At 34.8% G+C, this 26,761-nt stretch overlaps 1 protein-coding gene across 1 annotated transcript in view; it reads left to right on the top strand.

Annotated features, from left to right (window-relative positions):
- Positions 1-26,761, top strand: part of KCNH7 (potassium voltage-gated channel subfamily H member 7) — a 456,073-nt gene that overhangs the window by 398,087 nt on the left and 31,225 nt on the right. Inside the window, exons 8-9 of the mRNA XM_065880238.1 lie at positions 3,430-3,829; positions 10,024-10,223. Of these exons, the coding sequence (XP_065736310.1) occupies positions 3,430-3,829; positions 10,024-10,223 (600 nt within the window). The remainder of the gene's footprint in view (positions 1-3,429; positions 3,830-10,023; positions 10,224-26,761) is intronic.

Below are 26,761 nucleotides of genomic sequence, written 5' to 3'. Positions count from 1 at the left end.
TATCATGATGTCTTTATATTTCATAATAATGATTACACTTACCTCCAGTGAGCTTTTATGCCTTTTCAATCTCTACCAAAAGTAACAATAAAGGCAATATTTGTCTACCAGTGAAAAGTTCAATAAATACCACCTAAGAGAAACTTCTTTACCTCTACAATTTAAAAGTTGTCATTAGTTTAAGGATAGTTTTATTTCTATTTTCAAAAAATGAAAAAAAAAAACAGATTTTCATGTCTGGATATTACATGAAATTAGATATACTGTGAGATAACCATGCATTCTGAAGATATTCTAATCAGCCAACAACTACAATTATAAGGTAGTTGTTGGTCCCATTTCTGACTTGCAGATAATACAAAGATAGTAGCTCATTGAACTAAACTATGGAGACTAACAGCCTCCAACAAATCTGAAAGAGGAGATGGATCATTTTTTAGTCTACTTTTTCTGAGATTTTGGTGCAGTCACTTCTCTCTGTTGTGTAATCTGGGGCAAAATGCCTTAAATCTTTAAAGAGACATTTAAAGAAGAAGAAAGAGTTATTGCAAGCCTAAGTGTCATCTACAAGGTGTGCTGTACACAACTGTAGCTAAGGAAGAATGCCCAGGCATGTTAGCAGCATCTTGATAACAACAGAAAAAAGCCCAAGTCATTTGTTACATTGTCAAACTAGCATATGTAGTTATGCTTGGGTACACGTTACAGAATCACAAGAGAATGGCTTTGACTGTTGAGGTCAATATTCATTCATCCTTATGATGCAGCTGAAAGTAATCTCTCTCCCCGACCCTTATACTCTCCCTCTCCCTTTTCTTTTCCATCTCCCCCTCCTTCTGCAGTTATTTTGTGTCAGCTGGCTTGAGACTTCAACATGTACCTTATTTCTTAAAACTTTTTTGGTCCAGAAAAGAGGTCATTTGTGTGTTGTTATATATTATATTTATTTATCTTAACTTACTGTCATCTAGGTTTCACCTCATTCTGACATAACTCTAGAAGAAACACCAGAGGTTTCTTTGGGGGGAAGGCAAAAATAAGGGAAGTGGCATATACAGCAGATTTGATTCCTTTTCTTTTCATAACATCACTTTACTCTACCATCTTTGCAGCCAGAAGAGTCATTAGTACTTTTTATCACAATATGTTATTAAAACAGCTCATTTGTTTTGAAGCATTTCTCTTCGTTAACCAAATACCTATAGAAATGTCATCATATGTGATTTATTTTGAGGTTCAGAAATATTGTTCCAATGAAAGGCAGTTTTGATAATAAATCAAATAATAATAACCCTCAAATATTTCTGATTTCTCAACACAAGTAAATAGATAACCAAGCTAGGAGGAAAAATAAACATGCAAACTTAAGCTGTGAAATGTAGAAATGGAGTTACGCTGAACCAGAGTGATTTCTGTTACCAGAGTGTGAGTAGTCAATGAATCTAGATGACGTTCTTGTCTTTAAAAATCCCTGCAATTTCCATAGAGAGCTGAATGACCAGTGTCCAAAAGCCTCCATTTGAAATTCCAGCTATCAAAGTAACACGTTTGGAAAATATATAGCTCTGTCAACCCATTTTACAATATAAAGTTCCTGCTTAGTGATGGAAGCGAAAGTGTGTGGGATATTCAAATAAAAACACAGTTAAAATTTACTGGGTATTACTTACAACCCTAGAAGGAGTTATTATTATGACCATTTACAGATGAAAAAATTGACACTTAGAGATTAAGTAAATAACTTGTCCAAGGTGACACACTGGTATGGAAGCAGAATTTCAGACCTAAGTTTGTTCTGAAGCTCTAACTCATAACTGCTAAGCTGAAACACTGACAATACAAACAGTGGAAAGTTGACATCTCTCCCAGGAAAACACCTCATACTCACTTAAACTCACCATTCATTCTTTGAAGAGATATAATTTTAAATTTGTGATGAAGAAAATACTGTTTCCCTTATTGCACCCTGAAGAATAATAACTCAGCTTTGGAAACAGAAGACTCACCTCTCCACCCATCCCTAAATGAGCAAAGACCAGAATCCAATTGTGGTAAGAACATCTCAACTACACAAGCTCCTCTCATCTCTAGAGGATTTGAATACTAACTGAAAAGAAGTCAGGGGAGGCTGAGAAATCTTCCCTTCCCTTGTGACCACTCTGGCACAAGAAAAAAAACTATAACACTTATTATAGAATGTTAATGAAAATATTTTCTTGATATTTGGAGCTCTTTTTCCACCAAGTCAATATGAAGATATAGGGTGATAGTTACACCACATGCTATTTCTTTAATTAAAATATGTGTTCTTAACACAGATGGATGTACTTTGAGAAATAAACAACAACAATAAACACAAAATGACTCAATAATTGATTGGTAAACACCATGTAACTATGGAATAATTATATGCCCTGTGAATTATATAGTACTTATAGTTGACATTATTTAGGAAACCCAAGAAATGAACTTGTAATTTGTACTTATCAGATTTCAAATCCAAACAACCAGTCAAGTATCCTGTTATTATATAGAAGTGTCCTATCATTAGATACCTGGTCAGTAATAATCATGCAGTTAGTTACACATATCATACCCCAAAGCAAAACACATAATATCATCGGGATATCAAGAAACAATTTATCAATTCAACACATTTAGGAAGAAAAAATGAATTTAAATATAGTACTTCATGCATGCGTGCAGTCATCCAATAAGTTTCCCAGTTGCCTTCTTGACTAGTTCCTTCGCATTATTCAAACACTTCTAAACTCTAATGTCAGCCCCCCAGCAAGATTCTCTTTGGTCTTCCTTTCTAAAGTGGTCCCCATCCCAACCCAAGCCCCTGAACATCCTCTATCATATCACTCTGTTTTACTATCATCATCACACTCTTCCCTCTCTGAAATGATCTTATTATATGTTTATTTTAAAAATATGTATCTCTCCCCAACAGACAGTAGCCCTTGTTTCACTTCATAAGACACTTTGTCTAGTAAATAAATGTCTTTTTCTATTATAAAAGTAACCATGACTGTTTGTTCAATACTATAATCCCAGTGTGTGGCCCTTGGTAGGCCCACCAGTAACACTCTGGAATGTTTGTCGGTGAATGAATGATTTACTGAGTATTCATTATGTGCCAGGCATGTGGTTAGAGCATGAAACCAAGCAGATAGAGCCTCTGTCCCATAAGTCTTACATGCCAAGATACTGAATTAATGTACTACAAACTTTCAAGGTACTTTCCAAAGCAGCTGTAAAATTAAGAAAAAAAAAACAACAACTAACCTTAATACTTCATTCAAATACATAGTCGTCTTCAGTGCTACCATATTGTTGTAACCTGTTTCTACTTACTTTGCTTCACAGGAACATACACTGAATTGTTTACCAACTGTTTCTGACCATGCACATTTATTTCCACAGACAACAACGTTAATTGGTCTTTTGAAGACAGCTCGACTCCTTCGTCTTGTGAGAGTGGCCCGAAAACTTGATCGATATTCAGAATATGGGGCTGCTGTTCTAATGCTCTTAATGTGTATATTTGCCCTGATTGCTCACTGGCTGGCTTGCATTTGGTATGCGATTGGGAACGTAGAAAGGCCCTACCTGACTGACAAAATCGGATGGTTGGATTCCTTAGGACAACAAATTGGGAAACGTTACAATGACAGTGACTCAAGTTCTGGGCCGTCCATTAAAGACAAATATGTCACAGCACTTTATTTTACCTTCAGCAGTTTAACGAGCGTGGGATTTGGGAATGTGTCGCCTAACACCAATTCGGAGAAAATCTTTTCAATTTGTGTCATGTTGATTGGCTGTAAGTAGATTTCTCTTTTGTTATCTATTAGGATAAAATAATATCAGAAAATTGATATCTCTAGAACATTCAGAATAAGGCAAAGAAAAAAATTATAGAAAGTTGTAGAAATACTAGGATTAAATATACGGGTATTATATTCTATCAGATCTGATTCTCTCTGTGAAGGGGAGACACCAAAGGTCTTTCATGACCTCAGGAGCATAAAACTGGAATGACATGGATCTTGGGATTCAGGAACTGAGACTTGCAGTTCACGTTTACTGATGTAAAAACATGTCTGTAATTTACTACTAATGGTTATTTTCTGTTTCAAACTGAGGCCAGATTAGAATGGAAAAGACTAGCTTATATTTACGTATCTATAGATATAGATATATAAATATCACCCTACTAATATAATGTAAGCTAACCTTTCATACATAGGCACATACATACAGATATATATATATTTTCCCCCCTGTCATTGACTAAAAATTCCTTTCCCTGTGACATTATGTCAGGGACCTAAGTGACTGCCCTTTACCCTACAATGGGTAATGACATGAGCATCATTTATAAGGTATAGTCTTTGGAATAAGAAAAAAATTCTGTGTAAAACTAAAGATACTTTAATATAAATATTTTTTTAAAAAATCACACTGTGGAACCACTAAAGATAACCTTGCTGATAGCAGACAGCAGTTGACAAAAGCATGGTGGATTTTTAAAGCTTGAAAAAGAGCATCATCCTTACATTGCATACAAATTAGAAAGTAGATCCAGAGAGTTAATTTTTAAATGTTAACATGTTGTCTAATAAAATGTGCTTAGATAAGCTTTATTTATGAAACTTAAGTAGATTCACCCAGTTTATTGTTCACTGTATTTAAAATTTACTTTTCATATATGTGTCTTGGTGTTTTTATTTTAGTAAGATTGTATAGGCAGATAACATTCTATTTAAATAACTTAAGATATTCTGCAAATTCAGACCAAGTCTTGCCACAAACACAAAAGTAGAATTGCACTCAGAAGGAAATGGAAGTGAGGCCCACTTGAAAAAATAGAAAAATTCATTCCAGAGAGACTGAATCTTTCAGAACAAACACAGTCCCACTCTGTGATTGAAACTGCTAGTTAATACTTTATAGTGGTTATCAATTTCAGTGGCATTGGTAACAAAAAAAAGAAAAATGTCTGTTTTTAATTATTTATACACCCGTATAGAAAAAATATATATATATATGTATGTATACTCTTTTTAAAGAAAACAGAACTTGCATCTTGAAACTTAGAATTTGCAAGGAAGAATTTTTTAAGTGCATTGAAGTTTAACGTGTTCACCACTTAGGAATCCTTACCGCTTGTGAGGATTAAGTGAAATACATAGTACTGTTTATCAATGTGAATTATTTTAAACTAAAGAGAACTCAGTTCTTTACTTGCTCTATACCCAATCTCTAATCCTTAAATCAGGAAATTATTGGCAGTTTTTATTCTTCCTTTATTCCTGTCTTTTTCCTTCCTTCTTTTCTTCCTTCCTCCCTCCCTCCCTCCCTCCCTCCCTTCCTTCCTTCCTTCTTTCCTTCCTTCTTTCCTTCTTTTCTTCCTTCCTTCCTTCCTCCCTCCCTCCCTCCCTCCCTCCCTTCCTTCCTTCCTTCTTTCCTTCCTTCTTTCCTTCTTTTCTTCCTTCCTTCCTTCCTCCCTCCCTCCCTCCCTCCCTCCCTCCCTCCCTTCCTTCCTTCCTTCTTTCCTTCCTTTCTGTGTTCCTGACTTCTTTTTTTAAAAGTGGCACTAGCCTATTTCTATTGATTCTTTAGGAAGAGTATTTGTTTCCTGCAGATGAATTCTATCTTTTAAGAAAAGAGAAAACACTCTTGTTAATTGAGTAGACTAAGATACATCCATATTCCACATAATATCTTTTATATGAATGGACTTGCTTGTACAAAACTTAATCAAAATGGGATTATGTAAAGCTTAGTGTCACATAGGAAAAAGTTTATAGATATTCCTAGAGAATTCTATCATGAGCTATATGCCATAAAAGGTAAAATAAGACTAGAAACTTAGCAATAATAGCATGCCTTGAAATTTTCTTAGCCATTTGATGTATATGTGTATATCTACACATGATATTTCCATTTAGATCCAACTGTATTAGAAAATGATTTGGTTTTCTGTATTTGGCTATATTTTTATACTAAGTACATACGCCTCAGTTACATGAGTGACTTGATTTAAACCTAAAAATAAAATATCCAAAATATAATGTAAAATTTTGTATATATACTACTGCACATTAAAGTTGATATAGTCTAGTTATCAAGTTGAACTCTCATTATCCCTAAGCTTCTTTAAAACTAATCTTCATTCTAAAATAAAAGTTTGAAGCAAAGTTGTAGAAAGCAAAGCAATGTACAATCCCTCTTACAACAATATAATTCAAGGAAACTAAAAATTAAACATTAAAGCTATCATCTAATTAAATTCAAATAACACAAATACCTATAGATACATTTTTAAAAGCATCTATTTGCAAAGACAGTCACCAGTTGTGCTGCTGAATGTGTACAGAGAACAGTAACCAGAGAATTCTTTTTAAAAATATACACATATACAAAATTCAAGACGAAAACTAAAGAAAAATGTAAGCGGCCATTAAATAAATAGGAATACAAGCTATGCTCACATATTTATATCTATGTGTTCTAATATATAAGTTTATATCTTTATTCAAATATTATAAATATAATATATACATTTAAATTTAAAAACACATAAATCAGTATCCAAAGGCAAATGTATTTCATCTCTGACCTGCTTGACAAACATCTTTTTATAACATGTAAAAAAAAGTTATTGCATATCTGCTTTTAACCATGATGGAGTAACTGAAACCTTACCATACCCCTATAATTTTTTTTTTAAATAACAGAAAACTGAACAAAATATACAGGCATTTGGATTTCATCAAAATTAGTAACTTCAACTTTTCAAAGGACACTTTGAAAGGGAACAGGAAAATGATAGACTGGAAGAAAATATTCTCAATAGTTAGATCTAAAAAAGGACCTTTATTCAGCATATATCAAGAATTCTTACAACTCCGTAATAAGACAATTTAAAACTGAGCAAGATTTTAAACAGACATTTCACAAAACAAGATATATTAATGGCCAATAAATACATGAAAAGATGTTATTAGTCATCAGGGAAATGCAATTAAAACTCTGTGATGGTTAAAATAAGATAATACCAAATGTTGGAAAGGTTGAGGAACAACTGATATTCTCAAATATCGCTGGTGGGAATGTAAAATCACACCATCTTTGGGAAATAGTTTGGCAGTTCCTTATAAAGTTAAACATACCACACAGATCAGCAGTCCTATTCCTAGATGTTTCAAAGGGAAACGAAAATATATGCCCACACAAAGACTTGTACACAAATGTTCATAGCAGTTTTATTCATAATAGCCAAAAACTAGAAACAGTGAGATTTCCTCAACAGAAGAGATAAATGGACTGTGGTAGAGCCATGTGATGCAAATCTAGTCATCAATTAAAAAAAGAACAAACTACTGATACATACGAAACAATGAATTTCAAAAACAATATGCTGAGCAAAAAGAAGTCAGACACAAATGAATATGTACATTATGATTCTATTTACATGAAATTCTAAGAAATGCTAACTAATCTGTGATGACATAAAGGAGCTCAGTGGTTGTCTAGAGTCAACCTAGAAACCAGTGGGCAGACAGCCAAGGGACACAGAGGAATCTTTTGGGGATGTTGAAAATGTTCTATATCTTGATTGTGCTAACAGAGGTGTATACATTTGTCAACCAACTGAGCTATACATTTAAAACAGATTCATTTTGTTATATCTAAATTACTCATCACTAAAATTTATTTCTTTAAGTTAAAATTTTTTTAAGTTTGTGTACTAGGTAGAAAAGCAAGTGTACTTGTTCTATCAGCGTGTTTCAGCTATTACCCAGTGACCCTAAGTTCATTAGTTTGGTGAAGCATCTCAGATTTTGAGTGTGGTGCGCTGACGTTTTAAATTATACCTGTTTTATTTTTATAATACTGCAACGTAAAACAAACCATTCTGGTGAAGGAAGAATTTTCTATTAAGGAAAGCTAAACAAAATACTGAGTTGAAAGAAATGCCTATATAGTCTGCCAACTTGCTTTTGAGTCATATTTTATGCCGGTCGATGGGCATTAACTAATTAACGTATACAGAATATAATCATTTTGTGCTTCTCTCTGGCTTACAGACTTTAGCTCCGTTTGCTTCCTAAAAAATAGAAAAAAAAGTATGCCTTTATTATAATTTAAAAATCCATTAGCATAGAATTCCCTTAGAAAAATATACACTATTCATGTATTCAACTATGTACTTATAATCTAGATTTTTGCCATCCTGTCAATGAGTGGAAATACGTGTTTATGATCCAAACTAATGTTTGGTTCATTTTTATGGCAGTATGGAGTTAAAACCACAGTATTTATTAAAAACAAAATAAGAATGTTTTCCCTGACTCTTCTTTGCATAATTATGTGGTTTAAGTAAGATAACTAGCACTGATTATGTGCCTTCTAATTAAATCAAGTGAAAATCTGTACTAGCTAAACTATTTCCTGAGAACATGGTAGGTACTTTGGACACCTAACAACAGGCATAAATATTTCCAACACTAAAATTAGGCAGAGTAGGACATATTTCTCACATGAATCTCCTTGAATCACAGAAATCCATTTCAGACAAGTATTGCTAACTCCCTTCTTAATCAGCTATGCATTTATTCAAATTAGGCCCAGGTTTTGTTTTTCCGCCCCCCCTGTGGAAGATGCTACCTAAACAGCTTTTCTACCTTAATGAGAATTACTGTCTTTCACAAATCCCAGTTCAGCCTCCCTATAGATCTCCCCAATTTTTATCCCTTTAAATAGATTAAAAATAAAGGGATGCCTCTTTGTCTGGGACATTCTCTTACCTGGGACTTCTATGGTAAACAAGGACCATGCTAACCAAGAGACAAAAATAAGATGGAAAAAAAAACAAATGACCAAGAAGATAAGTCATTTTAAAACACAGACTGAATCTGGCCAACATCTACTTTAAAAATGATGAAGTGTTTTATATAGGTAGTGATTTGTAAGACGTGTTGGGGAAAAAAAATATGTTGGTTGGATATTGTTGAAATAAACACTTCAAGGAGTTGTTGGGTTTTTTTCCCCACCTACTTGGTACCTTGCAGTTCCAGTGCCTTAAATGTGTGTTACCTCCTCTCTAAGTGTCTGACACATGTCCAAAGGTCAAGACATAGGGCTTGTATCATCATGTGGCTTTCTGTACAGTATATAGTATTTTTCTTACGATTATTAGAAACTAAATACAAATTTAAAAAGAAAGACAAGATGCTTAAAAAGCTTATGTTAAATCATAAATATTTAGCCCTGGAAGCTTTAAAAAGGGCATTCTAAGTATTGAATGTTAGTTTTTTTCTTCCCATAGATGAAAGAACAAAGAGGTATTCTATTTTTCTCTAAAAAAAAAAACTATATTCTCACAGTCTAAGCCAAAGATATCTGTTTCTCATATAGAAATACTGGAAAAATGAATTTTAATAGATTAAAAATTACATATAAATAAACATTCTAAGGAAACTGAGTTCCTTAAAACAATTTATTATTCCTTAGGAAATCCAAAATCTTCTGAATAATCTTAAAATTTATAGTAGGTTTATAATATTGCAAGGTTAGCTTTGAGGCTAAGGTAGAGTTGTCACAATTTAAAAATTAACATTTTTACTCCACTTCCAGAAAACAGATCTGTGTGGTAACCCCATGACATACCTTCTTATTACATTACAAATGAAATGTTTATTTTAAACACATTTTATCTCTAGTCAACAGTCTAGGTTGGTTACAGGTTGATATTGTAAGCAGTCTGAGTTTCTACTTGAATATATAGAGAATCCATGGGGAATTTGTATATTTTTCCTCTCCAAATTTACCATCAAAATTATAAATTTTACAATAGTTTTGACTTGACTTCTTTGTTCCCCTAGGGCCAGTGGTAAACCCTCACAAACGGATTGAGATAATAAAAATCTACATATTTGAGATTCTGACAAGATATAATATCCCCAAGTGCAGTCGTTCCCCCATAACTTTGTTTTTTATCCAATCCAGCACTAATGTATGCAAGCATTTTTGGGAACGTATCAGCAATTATCCAAAGACTATACTCCGGAACTGCCAGGTACCACATGCAGATGCTGCGAGTAAAAGAGTTCATTCGCTTTCACCAAATCCCCAACCCTCTGAGGCAACGGCTTGAAGAATATTTCCAGCATGCATGGACTTACACCAATGGCATTGACATGAACATGGTACGTATTTCTGTTTTCCAAAACTGGAGCCCCTCAGGCGTTATAGCTACAGCCAAAATGGATAAGCCAGTCTCACCAGCTTTGAACCCCTTGCTTTTGTTTCCCTCTCTCGGATGTTTATTTTCTCCCCTGGAGATAGTCTTTCATTCTCAATTCATGGCATTGCATGGTGCTATATCTAGTTACACTGTGTGGCAAAGGCATTATAACATGATGCAAACTGATATAACTGTGCGTATTAGAGCTCCCACTTCTGGTTAGGGAGAGCATTGCTAAGTTGGGACTTGGGCTTTCACCACTTGGCTTAGCTGCCAAGCACCCCAAAAAATAGGTGGACCCATGTGCATTAAGACATTACAAGTAAACAATAATAACTATAATGCCCCCAAACAGAAATATTTTTTAAAAATAGGACATTTTGAGGATTTGTGGGAGAGGTTAAGGAGCTTAAGTATACCATAAACATTTTATAATAGGAAGTTTCATGTTTCTGTTAAGGACAATTTTTCTATATTTTAATCAATTAACTATGTGCCCTTTTACTGTACCTGGTTTAATGCATCTTTCCTTTCAAGGGGGAAATATGGATTCCTTCATAACTCAAGCAAATTCAACATCAACAATCACTTTTCATAACCCTTCCCTCCTTTATCAGTGCTCAAAAATCAATACAACTAATAAGATTAACTGATCCAAAGAGCTTCTTTTATTATTAGGAGAATTGCATACATCTTTTTGACCTAGCTATTTGGCTATAGAGATTGACTACTAAAGATAAATTATATGATAAATACAAGCTATATAGCATATCATAGACCTATTTAAAAAAAATTAGAATTATAGTACCTTCCCATCTAGCTACTTCTCCGTTGGGCAAGGATCCTGTTTCTAAAACTTCTTCGGAAAATGGAATCTTTAAAATTTAACGACATCAACAGCATGATACAATTTTTGCATAAGTGAGCCTATGCGATATTTAGATTGACTTTTTAAAATTTGATCGGCAATATCCTAACAAAAAAAGAAAAGGTTCAAAATTAGCAGTTAAGGTACAGAAAGCATTACAAATATTGCCCAGTTTGAAAGATATATTTTTATATGATGTTTATCATAGCTGTGCATGATTTATTTGATGGAGAAGTAAGGGCACACCATCATAAAATTTTTAATTTGAAGAGCTAATCAATCAGCACATTTCATACAAAGCCATAGCTGAATCCCATGAGTTATTTCTGATTATCCCAAAGTTACTTGTGAAAATTCATTTGATAAATTGATCTCACCAAGGTAACAGTTTAATCTCATAAGAAATTACCTACAAATTGGTCACTTTTATGTACTTCCATCCATATTATTGTTTAATGAAGATATCAGCATTCAGAAACTATTGGGGATTCTCTAATGCTGGGTTGGCTGAAGCAGTGTCAAGAATTTTTAATCAAAACACATGTCGCTCAATTTTGTTGTTCCATACTGCCAGATTATTTCAATAACCGTAGTAAAACACTTATTTATTTTACTTCCCCTCTCCATATAACTCTAGTTTTGTGGCCATTTTTTTGTGTGATAAAGTCTATTTTGTGAAAACTATTTACCTTTCATTGTTTGACTCTATTACCTATGAATATGGTTTATATACCACTTGCCTATTTACAATGTACTTATGAAAGATTTATCTCTTTCCTGTCTGCTTCACACCTTAATACATGGAATCACAACACCCACCGGTAAGAACAGGAGGTATTTATATCCAATTTAATTCTCGTGTAAATTGTGGAGATCACCCTTGTTATCTGTCAGGTTTAGAGCTTGTTAAATGATTTCCAATGTTAGTTCTGATTTTTTTTGCATGATGTAGCAGAGGAAATACAAGGCAAGAAACTGCGAAAGATAACTTGGAAGAGGCCAAGTACAGAATAGAAATCCTTAACTTTAACAACGACTTGACCTCTAATAACGTTTATATAAAGTTTCCCCCTCCCCACAAAAAGTCACTTATCTGCCCCTTCCTTCACTCTGGTAAAGGTTATGGGTATACGGTTTGCATTAGATAACTGTCATAAAGAAAATGTCATTCTCTTTCATCATCCTCTATTTTCATGATGTAGGTGCTTTTCTTTCCTCTCATCTGCATGCCTGTCTCACATGATCCTGGAGTGTGTGAGCTCTAAACCATGTGCCACTAAGTCTTGCATGTGGTTTTGAGAGCTTGACTTTGCACGAACTTCTTGTTTGTACACAGTGTCTACTTTTCTCATCTTGTGACTGCAATGTGAGTAAAAAATCAAAGTGCAACATAACTCTGAAAACTCAGCAAATGGAAGATGCTTGCTAATTAAGAACAATGTGCAAAAGAAAGTTGATTAGAATAAAGCAACTGTACTCTTAGACTATTGAGAGGTTAAAAAAAAATCTAAGTGGATTTTTTACCTCTAACAGCACATCGTTAAATCCCTGTCTTGTTAGTTTATTGTCAACTAAATTGTAATTTAATAACAATTTAAAGTGATTTAACTTTATGTATTGTGATACATAAAAGTACATCAAACTGTTGTATTTTACATCAGCATTCCATGTTTTATCATTTAAGTATAACCTTAAACATAATTTCTCATGAAACATTTCAGGTCATTTTTGCTGTTTAACCATGTCCAAATGAAGTATAAGATGTTCAGTCACACTCTATTAATTGACCTAAAATTATTTTTCATAACCCAAAATATTTGATTCCTTGATAGATCACAAAACATAAGAAAGAATTGTAGCCGTATTCCTTACTCCATAAGAAATAATATGTAGCCATATTTCTTATTCCCTGCATCTTTTGCTTTTTGTGAAACAGCTATTACCAGAATGTTCCAGAACCAAAAGCATTCTGGGAACACTTATGGGCTTCCTTTCAGTTGAACCAAATGGTTCAGGTTGCAAAAGGAAAGTGGTCAGGATAATGAAGCTAGTGAAAGGAAGGTGTTCTTTTGCATATTATGTCAGGCTTAGGAGTAGTAAAAATTAGCTCAAAAATGTCCCTAGGTCAAGTCCGGAAAATCCTTTCCCTTCTGCAATACTTTCTCAGCTTAGGACTGAAAGCATCTCAACGAATTTCCCCAAGTTAAAGCTTTCTTATAACCCAAGCTGAAACTTTCAGACATTATCCAACAGTGATTTTAGTTACAACATTGCCAAACACAGAAAATCACCTTCCATGTCATTGTAGAATTGAGCCATGCACACAGAGGAGCATGGCTTGAATGAATAAAGGCACCAATAACCATGGTCTATCCATCATTCTGGATGGAGAGAAATAAATCACTTATGACAGAAACCACTCCATAATTTTAAGTTATATTTGCATGGAAGAAAAGCCTTTATGAACATTCAATAAAAAATGTTATTCCTTACCTAAAAATGCCCCCCTAGTAATGCCTGAATAATAGAAAAAAATACAGAATAAAAATTCAGAAGACCCAAGTACCAGTTCTCAATACGCCACTTTTCTTGGACAAGTCACTTAACCTCTCAGCAATTTCATTCAACATGTCATTTTCAAATAGTTTTAAAGTGCCAAAACTGCATTTGCTAAATGTGTAAAACAATTATCATGGGAGTTTTTCTGCTTGAGGATGTAGAGTCTAATCTGCCTGCTGCCTACTCTCTTGTTCCCTCTGAGTCTCCTTCATGGAACATTTTATTCTGCTTCGAATATTATTCAAAAACCACAGAACTAAGTGAGTGATAGAACTGTGGAAGGCAGAGAACCCAAGGGGATCATTTCAGGTAAAGACAAGGACAGGAATAGAGGCACATATTTGTGACATCCAGGGCAGAATTAAGGCAGGTAATCCAGAAACAATTTTGTTTCATTTATTTTAGGAAGAAAGGGGGACAATTGAGTATTTTTTTAGTCTGGGACATTAATGGAGAAGAATTTGGGAAACAGTTGTAGAAAGGAGTTGGAATAAGAACCTAGGAAGAGAAATAAATTCTTCAGCAAGGCAGATTGGTGAGGTTTCCTTAAAGATAAGCAGGGGAGAAAAGAAAAATGGTGACGGCATTGGTTTTGAGGAATAAAGGGGAAGACCCAATGGTACTTGTACTACATGGTCCAGTCTCCATGATCAAGCAGAGACTAAATGAATTCCTCAGAAAGGAGAAGGTGTAGGATAGGAGAAGAGTTGAACAAGGGAGAATTTTTAGAGATTTCAATCAAGAGTCAACCTAGTCGGCTAAAATTGCTTAGAATCCCAGTAGGACTCTGAGTGACAAAACATACCCTTATCATGGACCCAACCAGCAAAGCCAATCAAAACGGAAAGGAAAGTAATGAAGAATGACATATTGTTTAATAGAAATTCCTACTTCATGAGGCTGATGTTATTTCTAAGGAGCATTTTAATAAAAATCTGATTTCATTTCCTTCCATGACTCTTTTCCTGCTCCTCTGTTATCTGCTAACTCTGACTACTGACCATAACTACTACTACTAACTGCTTACTACTACTACTACTAACTACTATCTATTTAACTAGTAACTACTAATATTAACCTGCATCTACAATCTAACTCTACTCCATCAAAAATTTTGTTGCATCCATTCTCTATACTGATTTAAATAACTTCATCTGTGCCAGACCTTCACATTCAAATACACTCCACTCATGTCCTGTTTTGATACACCATAGTGAAATGTAATTTCAAGCTCTTTCAGTATGTCCAATTAAGCAACTCAGATAAAATAATCCTTGTGACATTAAACCCCATAGGAAAGCAAAATTTATAAAATAGCATGGCTTGTCTCTACCATAATATTTTTATCCCCCTTTACCTTTTTCTAATGACCCTTATATACTGAAGTTGATAAATACAATGAAAAACCTTTGACTAGTTCATCATAGAGCTAAAATAAAATGACTACAAATATGATGCCCTTCATGTCTGACCACCCCTCCAATGGGGACCCTGTTTTCAAGAAGTCTTCAGAAAATAAAATCACTCGTGTTTAAAGATATAAACAGCATAATACAATTTTTGCATAGGTGAGCCTACAATTTAGATTGATATTTTTTATTTGACCAGTAATAGTTTAACAAAAAAGCATCGGTTCAAAATTAGCAGTCAAGGTACAGAAAGCTTTACAAATATTGCCTAATTTGAAAGACATACGCTTCTTCTCTACACCTAGGTCCAAATGGCCTAACAAGTAAATCCACCCATTTAAAAAGGGAGCATGGAGATTGGCAAAAACCTGCATTTAAAAGATAATGACCCCGAGGACTGGTGACATCTTTTAGTTTTCTGTAACGAAATACTTAGTTACTACTTAGGAGTGGCATTAAAGTAATGCTGTTTACAATGCACCTTAAAAGATGTTTTCATCTCCATGCTGATTAGTTGATAGGAATTGCCTGGCTCTGCAAAAACAGGATAGGTAGTAAAATTTTGCACTCACAAGAAATCTACTATTAACACACATACTTACCAACTGTAGCCAGTACCTGAACCACAGGTGCTTAAGAAAGGGCAAGTCACGTGTCCTTCCTATTTTTCCCCAAGGCTATTTATCCTAAAGTCTCAAAAATGCCACAGAACACAGCAAATACCATCTGGAGCCCCCTGACATGAACAATATCAAGCTTAAGACAAGCATCTGGTATTTTCAGGTTACATATTGTATATGCTCAATCATGTTTCACAAATGATGATGGTCACTTCAGCCTGGTCTCCAACCATCAACAAGAAAGACTTATTTACATCTGACACCGTGCTGTTTTAATGCAAAGCAAGTTCATCAACAGTGGGATCTGATCTTTAGCCATTCCTGAGTCAAGAAAAATAATGACAGCATGGTCTGGGGCTTTACACATGAAAAAGAGTCATTGCAGAGATACCATGCTGAGGCGATGAACACACTTCTATGCTTCAGCGTCTCCATTTGTTAATAATGTTCCTCTCACAGTAGTAGGATGGTGGAAATGATATCTCAAGTTGTTTATCAACTTTTTAAAGTTTATGGTACTATTCAAACAGGACTCGAGTGCAATTTCTTATGCTCAAGGGTGTGATGTGTTACCAAATACTTTCTTTGGAGTAGTAGAAGCACAGGAGTAATTCAAGCTCAATTCAGTTTAGGATCAATTAATACTCAACACAGGTTTAGCCAATAATAAAAACTAGAGACGTCAAAGTTCACTTTAAAAATATTCTTTGGAAATATGAATTTAGGTCCATTAAATTAAAATATTAGAGGAACTCAGCACTTATCAAACCTAATAAAATCAAACCATTCACAATTTCTCCCAAAATAAAAGTCCAATATTTACTTTAGTTAAAGAATTTTCTGAGACATTACCAATAGCCTGAGGATTTATATTGAAAATGGATATGTAAAGTTCCACCCAATATACCAGATATTCTAAATCATTTTTTAAAGGTGAAAATAAGCACAAGTAGTTCATCTAATCCAATTGATTATATAGCCTTAAGGCATCAGACTCAGGAAAAGTACATATATTTTTAGTGTTTTTCTTGGTTTAGACATATTGCTATCCATGGAGTTTAATGTGGATGGAAAAAAATAAATAATCATTCCTCTTCCGTGCCAGATATTCCTAAAGAACCTATTTTAGTTTGCATCTTGGGCTCCTATTAGTCAAGTGGGCTACCCCCAGCAGAACTCTACACTCATCTTAGGGACCATCTGATAAGAATCTTCCTCACTTGGGGTCCAGCACCTCATATAGTGCATTTTAATGCTCTGGAGCCATGCTAAATCATTTACATATGTGCTGTAGCTAATTTTTCCCACTCTACTGATCATCTCCTTAGATCAGAGTGCTCTACAATACACACGAAACTGAAACAAGTCAGTAGTTAGAAACACCTACCATAGTGGGAGGGAAAACCAAAGACTCAGTCCACACAGGTGTAATTATTGTACTTGAATCATAGAGGTCCATGTCCAGCCATTATCTAGTTTTGACTGTGAGTCACAATATGTGGACGCTGGGAAAATCGGGCCTTAGTAGTGTTTTCTAAGATGGGTGCTTTGGCCCAGATTCTAACTCTGATTTTACCTGTGTTATCTATGAGCTGTGCTTAATATTTAACAGTAAGTAACACCAGCAATGAGGTCAGAGCATTATAATAAAGAATAGTTAATCAAGATTTTTTTTCTATGAATTACTTATTCATAACATGTTTGCATAGTTTTTGGTTACTTTTTTCTTCTCATTTTTTAAAAAAAATTAATTAATTTACTTGTTTATTTTTGGCTGCATTGGGTCTTCGTTGCTGCGCGCGGGCTTTCTCTAGTTGTGGCGAGCACGGGCTTCTCATTGTGGAGGCTTCTCTTGTTGCGGAGCACAGGCTCTAGGCGCACGGGCTTCAGTAGTTGTGGCACGCAGGCTCAGTAGTTGTGGCTTGCGGGCTCTAGAGCGCAAGCTCAGTAGTTGTGGCGCACGGGCTTAGTTGCTCCTCGGCATGTGGGATCTTCCCGGACCAGAAATCGAACCCGTGTCCCCCAGGTTCTCAACCACTGAGCCACCAGGGAAGCCCTTCTTCTCATTTTTTAAGAACTCTTTATAATTTATAGACAAAGAGTTCATTGACACTTTATCTGTCATCTATATTGCAATTTGTTCCTAATCTCTTTTCAATATGCTGGTTTTGTTTAGGGTATCTTTTTTTTTTTTTATATAAAATTTTATTTATTTATTTATTTTTGGCTGTGTTGGGTCTTCGTTTCTATGCGAGGGCTTTCGCTAGTTGCGGCGAGCAGGGCCCACTCTTCATCGCGGTGTGTGGGCCTCTCACTGTCGCGGCCTCTCGTTGTGGAGCACAGGCTCCAGACGCGCAGGCTCAGTAGTTGTGGCTCACGGGCCCAGTTGCCCCGCGGCATGTGGGATCTTCCCGGACCAGGGCTCGAACCCGTGTCCCCTGCATTGGCAGGCGGATTCTTAACCACTGCGCCACCAGGGAAGCCTAGGGTATCTTTTGAATTGTAAAGTTTTTTTTTGTTTTTTTAATATCATCCAATTAGTCAACTTTTCTTGTACAGTTCAGAGATCCTGTCCTGTTTTACAAAGGTCTCACTAAACCTATGGATTGTACAAGTAGTTTCCTAGGTTTTAAGTTTTGTTATATGATTTGGAAGAAAACTCTGAATCTGCTTGAAATGTAGTTCTGTAAATTTTCTTCACATGGATAGAAGATAGTACTTTTTCTGTTGATTTTAAATACCACCTGATTTACACATTAAATTATTAGGTATAATTGGAATACATATCTTTACTCCCAAATTGGCTTTATTTGTCCATTCCTATGGCAATATAATAAAGATTTATACTTAGTGACTTTATACCATACTTCAATTTCTGACAAGATAGGTCAACTCTTACTAATCTTGTTTTTCTTATTTTGGGGGGCATTTGAGAGTATTTATTCTTCCATATAAAATATATGACTATTTTAACTCATTTACAACAAACTCCATTTTGGGATTTTGAGACAACCCAAAGATCAGGTTGTCAAATCTGGCACACAAAAATCAGAACTTGTAACCAATATTGAAGTTTACTAATAATTTCAAGAATATATGTAATCAAAGGGCATAAGCAAAGCATAGAGATCCTTCTTTGCATATTAGTATGTGTTCTGTCTCAGATTTAACATGGCAGGTCCCTAAACTGTGTATGCAATGACATGACACTTAAGCAGAGTGAAACATTTTTGGTCATTAAACATTCACATTTTATAGTCTGGAAGTTACATAGCTTACATGACATTTTCCAGAAAGTCATGTCCTATAGGTCTATTGATGACATTAAAACAAATCTGCTTTTGAAAGAACATTAGCCTAACAGTTATTAACAAAGTAAAATAACAATAATAGTAAAATTAATATGAGCTATAATTTAAAGACTCCAAGATCTTAAGAAGAAGATACCAAGTGCTTTGCAAGCCTTCAGATCAGTTTATTCCAGTACAAGCTGCCTTTGAAATTTATTTCTTATGAGTGAGGAATGAACACAGGGATTCACTTTAATGGGAAATTGTTGGTGGGTGAGTGGATGGATGTGACTGAATACTTCCCAACTTCTGTATCATCTGTGAAGAAACAGTAGAGAAAAGTCTAGTTCTGAGTAGAAGATAGATAAAAGGCAGCTCATTCTTTAAAGTTGGGCAGCAGGATCTTTATCACACCTACTTCTACCTGAACAGGTTATTTTTTTTTTTTTTTTTTTTTTTTTTTTTTGTGGTATGCGGGCTTCTCACTGTTGTGGCCTCTCCCGCTGTGGAGCACAGGCTCCGGACGCACAGACTCAGTGGCCATGGCTCACGGGCCCGGCCGCTCCGCGGCATGTGGGATCTTCCCGGACCGGGGCATGAACCCGCGTCCCCTGCATCGGCAGGCGGACTCTCAACCACTGCGCCACCAGGGAAGCCCTGAACAGGTTATTAACACCATTCACAGCCAGGTCATGCTGCATCTCCCTGTCGATAGTATATGTTAAAACCAGACATTTCTTTTGCAAAACTTCTATGCAACATTACTTTTAGTTAATCTAACATGCACTGACTTTTGTCACAGCTTGTTCACTATCCTAATCAAACACAAGATTTAAATAATGTAAAATAAAATGATCTAAGATGAAGGTAAAAAAAACACCAAAATCTGATGAAAGTTTTGTTTATCATAAGCAATTTAAACTAGACACATCCTGCCCAAAACACTCCATAGATAGGAGCTGCCCCACACCCTTAGTGTGCTTGCCAGGAGCAGGTCACTAATCTTTGTCATTAGCTGGTCACTTTTCTTTCCCGGTATTCCTCAGCAAGGATAGAGAATGAACTGTATTCCTGTTGCTAACTCTTTCCTTTCTATGAATTTTATATTAATTTTTACATAATTTTGAGATTTCAATATTAAATTCTCATCTTTGCCCCATGTTAAAATCATCTGAAATATGTTAAACAAATTTTAGTGCTTCAGACCCTCCCTACAACAATTAAACCAGAATTGCTTATAGCTAAGGCAGAGCAGCAGTATTTTTATATGTCTATTCTAACATGTAGCCAGGATTGAGAGCCACTGATTTAGATCCTAAAAAATTACATCTTCTTCAACAAGATTTTATAATGTTCTTAGAAATTCTTACCTTTGTTATTAAATTTATTCTTAAATTTATATAGCTTAGTCAAACAAATGAAATATATTACACATTTCCATTTTTACCTGCTTATAAATAATATATAAACTATTTATCTTCCTTACAGCCACCTTAACAAATTATTTGCCTCATTCTTTTTTTGTTTGTTCGATTAACTCTTGGATGTTCTAGGTATGCAATTATATCAGCAACAAAAAGAGATAAATTCATTCTCTTTTTTTAAAAATCCTATTTATTTTCCTTATTAGTTCATTAGATTCTCCAAAATAATTTCGAATAGTAATAGCTTACTTTATGAAAATAACTTCACCATTAACGCTAATACTTTAAAAATCTCCTTGCATTCCTCAAATAAATCCTACTTGGTAATAGATTTTTTTGATACTTTGTTGAGTTTATTAGCTAGTAAATTATTTAGAATTTTGCAGCTATTTTATAGTGATATTGATCTATAGTTGTAAGCTCTTTTTTATTATTTAAATCCACTTTATTGTTATTTACTTTTCCCTTTTTTTTAACATCTTTATTGGAGTATAATTTCTTTACAATGGTGTGTTAGTTTCTGCTTTATAACAAAGTGAATCAGCTATACGTATACATATATCCCCATATCACCTCCTTCTTGTGTCTGCCTCCCACACTCCCTATCCGACCCCTCTAGGTGGTCACAAAGCACCGAGCTGATCACCCTGTGCTATGCGGCTGCTTCCCATTAGCTATCTATTTTACATTTGGTAGCGTGTATATGTCCATGCCACTCTCTCACTTCGTCCGAGCCTACCCTTCCCCATCCTTGTGTCCTCAAGTCCATTCTCTACATCTGTGTCCTTATTCCTGGCCTGCCCCTAGGTTCTTCAGAACCTTTTTCTTTTTTTAATTCCATATATATGTGTTAGCATACGGTATTTGTTTTTCTCTTTCTGACTTACTTCACTCTGTATGACAGACTTTAAGTCCATCCACCTCACTCCAAATAACTCAATTTTGTTTCTTTTTATGGCTGAGTAATATTCCATTGTATATATGTGCCACATCTTCTTTATCCATTCATCTGTCGATGGACACTTAGGTTGCTTCCATGTTCCGGCTATTGTAAATAGAGCTGCAATGAACATTGTGGTACTTGACTCTTTTTGAATTATGGTTTTCTCAGGGTATATGCCCAGTAGTAGGATTGCTGGGTCGTATTAGATGTACTTCTGATGTATTTGTGGGGAGGAAGGTGATCTCCACGTCTTACTCTTCTGCCATCTTGAAGGTCTCCCTATACGCTCTTTAAATGTTAGAAAGAAATCATCTGTTAAGCCATGTGGTCCTGGTGGTTTTAATGGTAGTTCTCTAATCACTAACTCTACTACAGTAATTATTTATTACATTTCTTTCTTAGTCAATATTGGTGATTCATATTTTGGGAAAAATTCATCCATTTCATCTAGGCTTTCAAAGTTGTTACAATATTGCTTGTAGGATTCTCTTTTAATTCATTTATTCAGTCTTTTCTGTATAAGTAGGTACATCTGCCTTATCATTGCTAAATTTGTATATTTTTGTTCTTTCCTGTAGCAGGCCTTTGAAAGATTCATTTATTTCACTGGATCTTTTTCAAGGAATTAGCCTTCGGATTAATTTATTCTTGCTACTATTCTTTTCATTTTCAGAATTTGCCTTCATTACCCTCTTTTTTATTCCTTTGTATTGTCCTATTATTCTTAACAGTTGTTTTAAGGTTTTTTATTGTTTGAGTCTTTCCTTCTATAATATCTAAGACATTAAGGCTATATATTTTCCTTTCAATGCAAGTTTTTCTGTGGTTCAATGGGTTTTGACATGAAATGTTCTCCTTCTGTTGCTTTGTAAATTATTTCTTTTTGGATCCAAAGGTTATCATAGAGTGTAGTTCTTAATTTTCACGTACTTCTGGTTTTTTTAGTCACATTTTAATATTTTTTTTTCTTGTTTTTTGGATTACAGTCAGAGTTAAGGGACTATATAAACTTTTCTACTATTATAAATATTTAAGCACTCACATGTAGTGCAAAAATTATCTATGGTTGCATTTGTTTAAAATGACTCACCTTTATAAAGGTTTTCCAAAACATTTAGCTTTATTTTCATGGGGATGGGGCAACCCTGCTCTCTTTCTTTACACGTACTTATTTCATTCTTTTATGTGTAGTACGATTGAATTACATAATTTCATGAACAAGTACAGCTGACATAAATAGGTTTCAGAACATACACTGCTGGTTTGTAACTCAACTGGTAGAAGTAGAAATGTGTAGGGACACAACAATATGTAACATTCAGAGCGTTGGGTAACGAGAATCAACATAGTTTACAGAAGCAGAATCTAATAGGTGGAGGAAGAGAACTTCTACTATTTTGAGAGCTTCTGCTATTTTGCAAAAGTTATATAATTGCTGATACAACCATCAGTTTCCTTAGAAAGCAATTGAACTGCTGTCTAGCCTTAATCTTTCTGAGGAGCAAATTCCCTAACTGGTACAAAAAGAAAATGACATTTATGCTACATTTTTATTCTTTCTTACTTACTGATAAACCAATAAATAAAATGAGTGGGAAACATTTTGTATTTCACCATACTAGTAGCAACTTTTGAAATCCAATCTGATGAACAGCTATGGCAAGTCACAATAGTTGAAAGAATCCTGGAGTAAGTTTGGAGTCTTAATTCTTCCACAAATAAAATCCCTTAATGCACTTATACTTCAGCTTTCACATGAAAAATGGGGAAATCACCATTCTATATTCCTTATATAAAGTTGATAAATCAAAAGAAAATTTGATTTTAAAATATTATACATGAGAAATTTTTCTGAAATATAAAACTAGATCCAAGTTCAAAATGGTATATCAAGTGTGAAGTGGTACTTAAATCACTCTTTTCATCACCTGGCAGATTGCACCTCCCTTTTCCTTACTTTGTAAGCAAGCTCAGATCATCTACAATCAATGCACTTGTAAAAAAGTATTTGCAATAAAAGTCCATTCATCCACTGTGGTTAAATTCTGTCCATCCCCTCCTTCATTCCCTCTCTCAAATAATTGGACAGTTGAAGGGAAGGTCCTGAAATTGCTTCTCAGGTTGCTGATCCCTCCTGTTACCTTTAGAAACCCTAGTGAGTTCCAAGGTTTTCCCCTGAGGCCGTATTTCAGAAATCCTAATGCGTCCTTTTAAGTCAGGTTTTTGCTGATTTAGCAGAAGGACTCCAGAGTTGGAGTAGCAAGAATATGTATGCAAAAGTAATAAATCCCCTCTGCCTACACATCATCACCCACACTCCATCTCATCCTAGACCCCGACTGTGTCCTTCTGAAAGCAAAGGAACATCTCATAGTTATGCTGTTAACTGGGGATGGGAACTGCAGGAGAGGGGAGGGGAAGATGCAGGAGGGAGGACTCTGTTTCATTTTTCAAGGAACCTTTACTTGCACCAGAACTTGTTCAGGATTTATGACATTGTTTTCCGTGTCTATGTGCAGTAAGATTTTGTTCTGCTCATATGTTTTTTTCCTAAATGATGTAACCATATGATATATGTTGAAAAGTTGCATGTAGAAAATTAGTTAATTTTCCCAAGGCTTATAAAATCCCTTAGTCATGGATTCTACAATACCCTGCTTTGCCAGCAATCTGGCCAGGTACGATGGCCCTATGCAATAAAATAATAAGCCGCATGAAAGTAAAATAAGAAAGTAGATGAAAAAGCAATTTGAGCTTCAGACTAGGGCTATATATGTTTATATGTTTAAAACTACTAAAAGAATCTACCTACCTTGATTAGTGGTTAAATGTGTAATTGCCGAGGAAATATGAAAAATATCTGCTTCTTATCACTTAATGATAAACCATAATCATAGCAATAATATAATCTGGGATGACCTCAAAATTATGGAATCCATTAAAGAAGAATATTAACTTCTAGAAACAACAAAAAGCAAGGTTCAGTGTATTTTAAGTGCTAAAGATTTATCAAGCCTAGAGTGCTCACATAGCAAGCAATAATTCTATTAGAATCCAAAAATGCTCTAAAATATTAAGGTTGTACTCTAGGGCAGAAATTTAAGATTTGATATATTTCTTGCATAATCTACTTAATAATCATGCTTGAGGTTTAGTGTTTCATAAGGAACATTAATTTGTGTTTTGATTAATCTTAATTTGTCAAGATTTACATGTATTTAATGACCCAATGAATTTCCCCAGAAAATTTCCTAGTGTCAGTTATCACAGTTACCAAAGTTGTTTCCATGATTAATTTGCTATTTAGGGGAACCATTTGCCACACTCAGATTGTCTTTCTTAATGTGCCCTTTTTAGCGTCTCTTTAAGAATGTCCTTCTCCGCAGCTGTGCTAAGTGAAACAAACCAGAAACCATTCATTACACCATGGTCAACTTTCCAATACTATCTAGATAAGGGGCATCTATTAGAGAATATATTTTGATTTTTTTCAAAAGCAAATACAAAACTTCAAAACACTATGGAAGGGGGTGTTTTTTTGTAAAATCTCAATTGTTGATGCTCTTCCAACATAACCTAGAAAGTGTACATACCACCAAAAGAGAGTGTTTTGCGATCCAGGCTAAGAAACAGCAAACACTGAATCTGGTATCTTAAATTTGAGGAAGGTATAATAGGGTTTGATAGATGTTTTCTATGGCATAGTTATTTCCATCTTTGCTCTCTCTTTGTATAATTTCTTCAGTTTTACTTTGATTTAATACTTCTGTCTTGTTTTGTGGTTGTTGGGTGGTTCTTGTTTGAATGTCCCTAAACTTTGGGCTCTCTAATGCTAAGTTATGGGATTGATTTCTTTTAATAATCACAGAAAGCACTTCATACTCAAAAGAACAAATGTCTCATTTGTCTTACATAATTTGAGAGTTCCACAGAGTTTTGTCTACCTAAATTCAAGTAAAGAGAAGTTAATCTTACATTTATAAAATATTCAAGTGACTTTATATCATAATTAAGATATGGAATTTTTATCAGCCTTGAAAAAAATGTTCTGGAACTTTCAGGAACTTTAGAAAAGTGAAATTACAGCTTTTTACTCACCTTAAATTAACTGTTCCCTTGAGGGTTCCTTTGAACAACAATTAGTATTGTAAATGTGCATTATAGATGTCCAAATTTGGCCTGAAAATGTGGGAAATTCTGATTAACCCTGTAATTTTTTTTAATCTGAGCATTTAGAGGCTTGAGGACCAGGGATATTTTCAGAACATGTTTTATTCATTTTTATGCTCTCATGCCTAGCATACTGCTCGGTATATAGTAGATACTTAATAAATATTTGCTAAAAGAGTGAGGACTGCTTTTCCAAGGTGCAGGCCATGAAACTGATTCTGGGTGATGCTCCTTAGTCTTTGAAAACAGGCTAACTCCATAAAACAATGGCTCCAGGTGCACAGTGAAAGGTGCTAAGTACCCTCACAGAAGCTACAGAGCTTGACAAACAAGAAGGTTGTATAGAGCGTAGCAACATGACTATAATAATCGTTAAACCAGCTTGTGTCCTGGTTTGTACTTGGCATAGATAGTCTTTTAGCCAGATCTGCTAGGCCTGGTAAAATGCCACTATCTGAGTGCTGAACGAGGAAGTTCCAGGTTAGGTAATTTAGCAAAGGAACCAAACCTGACAATAAAAGGATTATCCATTGGAAGCAAGAAAGGCAAAATGGCTGGGCCCGATGGAAAGGGGTGCCTTGGATAAATATCCACAAACTTACCCTTTCTTCCCACTCTTTTCAATCTTCTTCTACCTCTGTTCCAATACAGCTCCCTCTCTTATAACTTCCACTTTAAAATCCCTTTAAAATCTGGCATAAGCCAGATTCCGATGCTGCTAACTTATTTTAGACATCCAAACCTCTGGGCTAGGAAGAGATTCAATTATTAAATCTTAACTTCTATTGAGTTTTACCTGAATGATCTATGTAACTGACTTAAGAAAATTAAGAAAGTCAGTTAAGGGCTAACACAGGAGAATTACTTAATCTAGACAAGTCCTTCATGCTAAGATCTGTGTATCTTCCCCCCATGCAAACAAAGTCCTCTCCATGGAACTCTATGGTACCTCCTACTAGAGGTCATTCTCTCCAGTGATTGCCACTCCTAATAGGTTGAGTGTTAGAGGCTGACAACATATAGTAAAGACACTTGAGAATGATGTTGAAAAACTTTCTCAAGTGCTCTTAAGGTTTTGTGGATGATTCTAAGAATATTGGAATTCCAAGAACATATTTGTACGTTGATTTAGTAACTGACCACTCTCAAAAAAGATTTAAGACAATTCACGGTGAAAACCTAAGTGAAAGTAAGCCAAAATATTTAACACAAGTCAG

Source organism: Phocoena phocoena, chromosome 7 (assembly GCF_963924675.1).
Source record: "Phocoena phocoena chromosome 7, mPhoPho1.1, whole genome shotgun sequence".
Taxonomy (NCBI): Eukaryota; Metazoa; Chordata; class Mammalia; order Artiodactyla; family Phocoenidae; genus Phocoena; species Phocoena phocoena.
The sequence above is the reverse complement of the archived record's forward strand: the minus strand, read 5'-3'. Positions and strand labels throughout refer to the sequence as shown.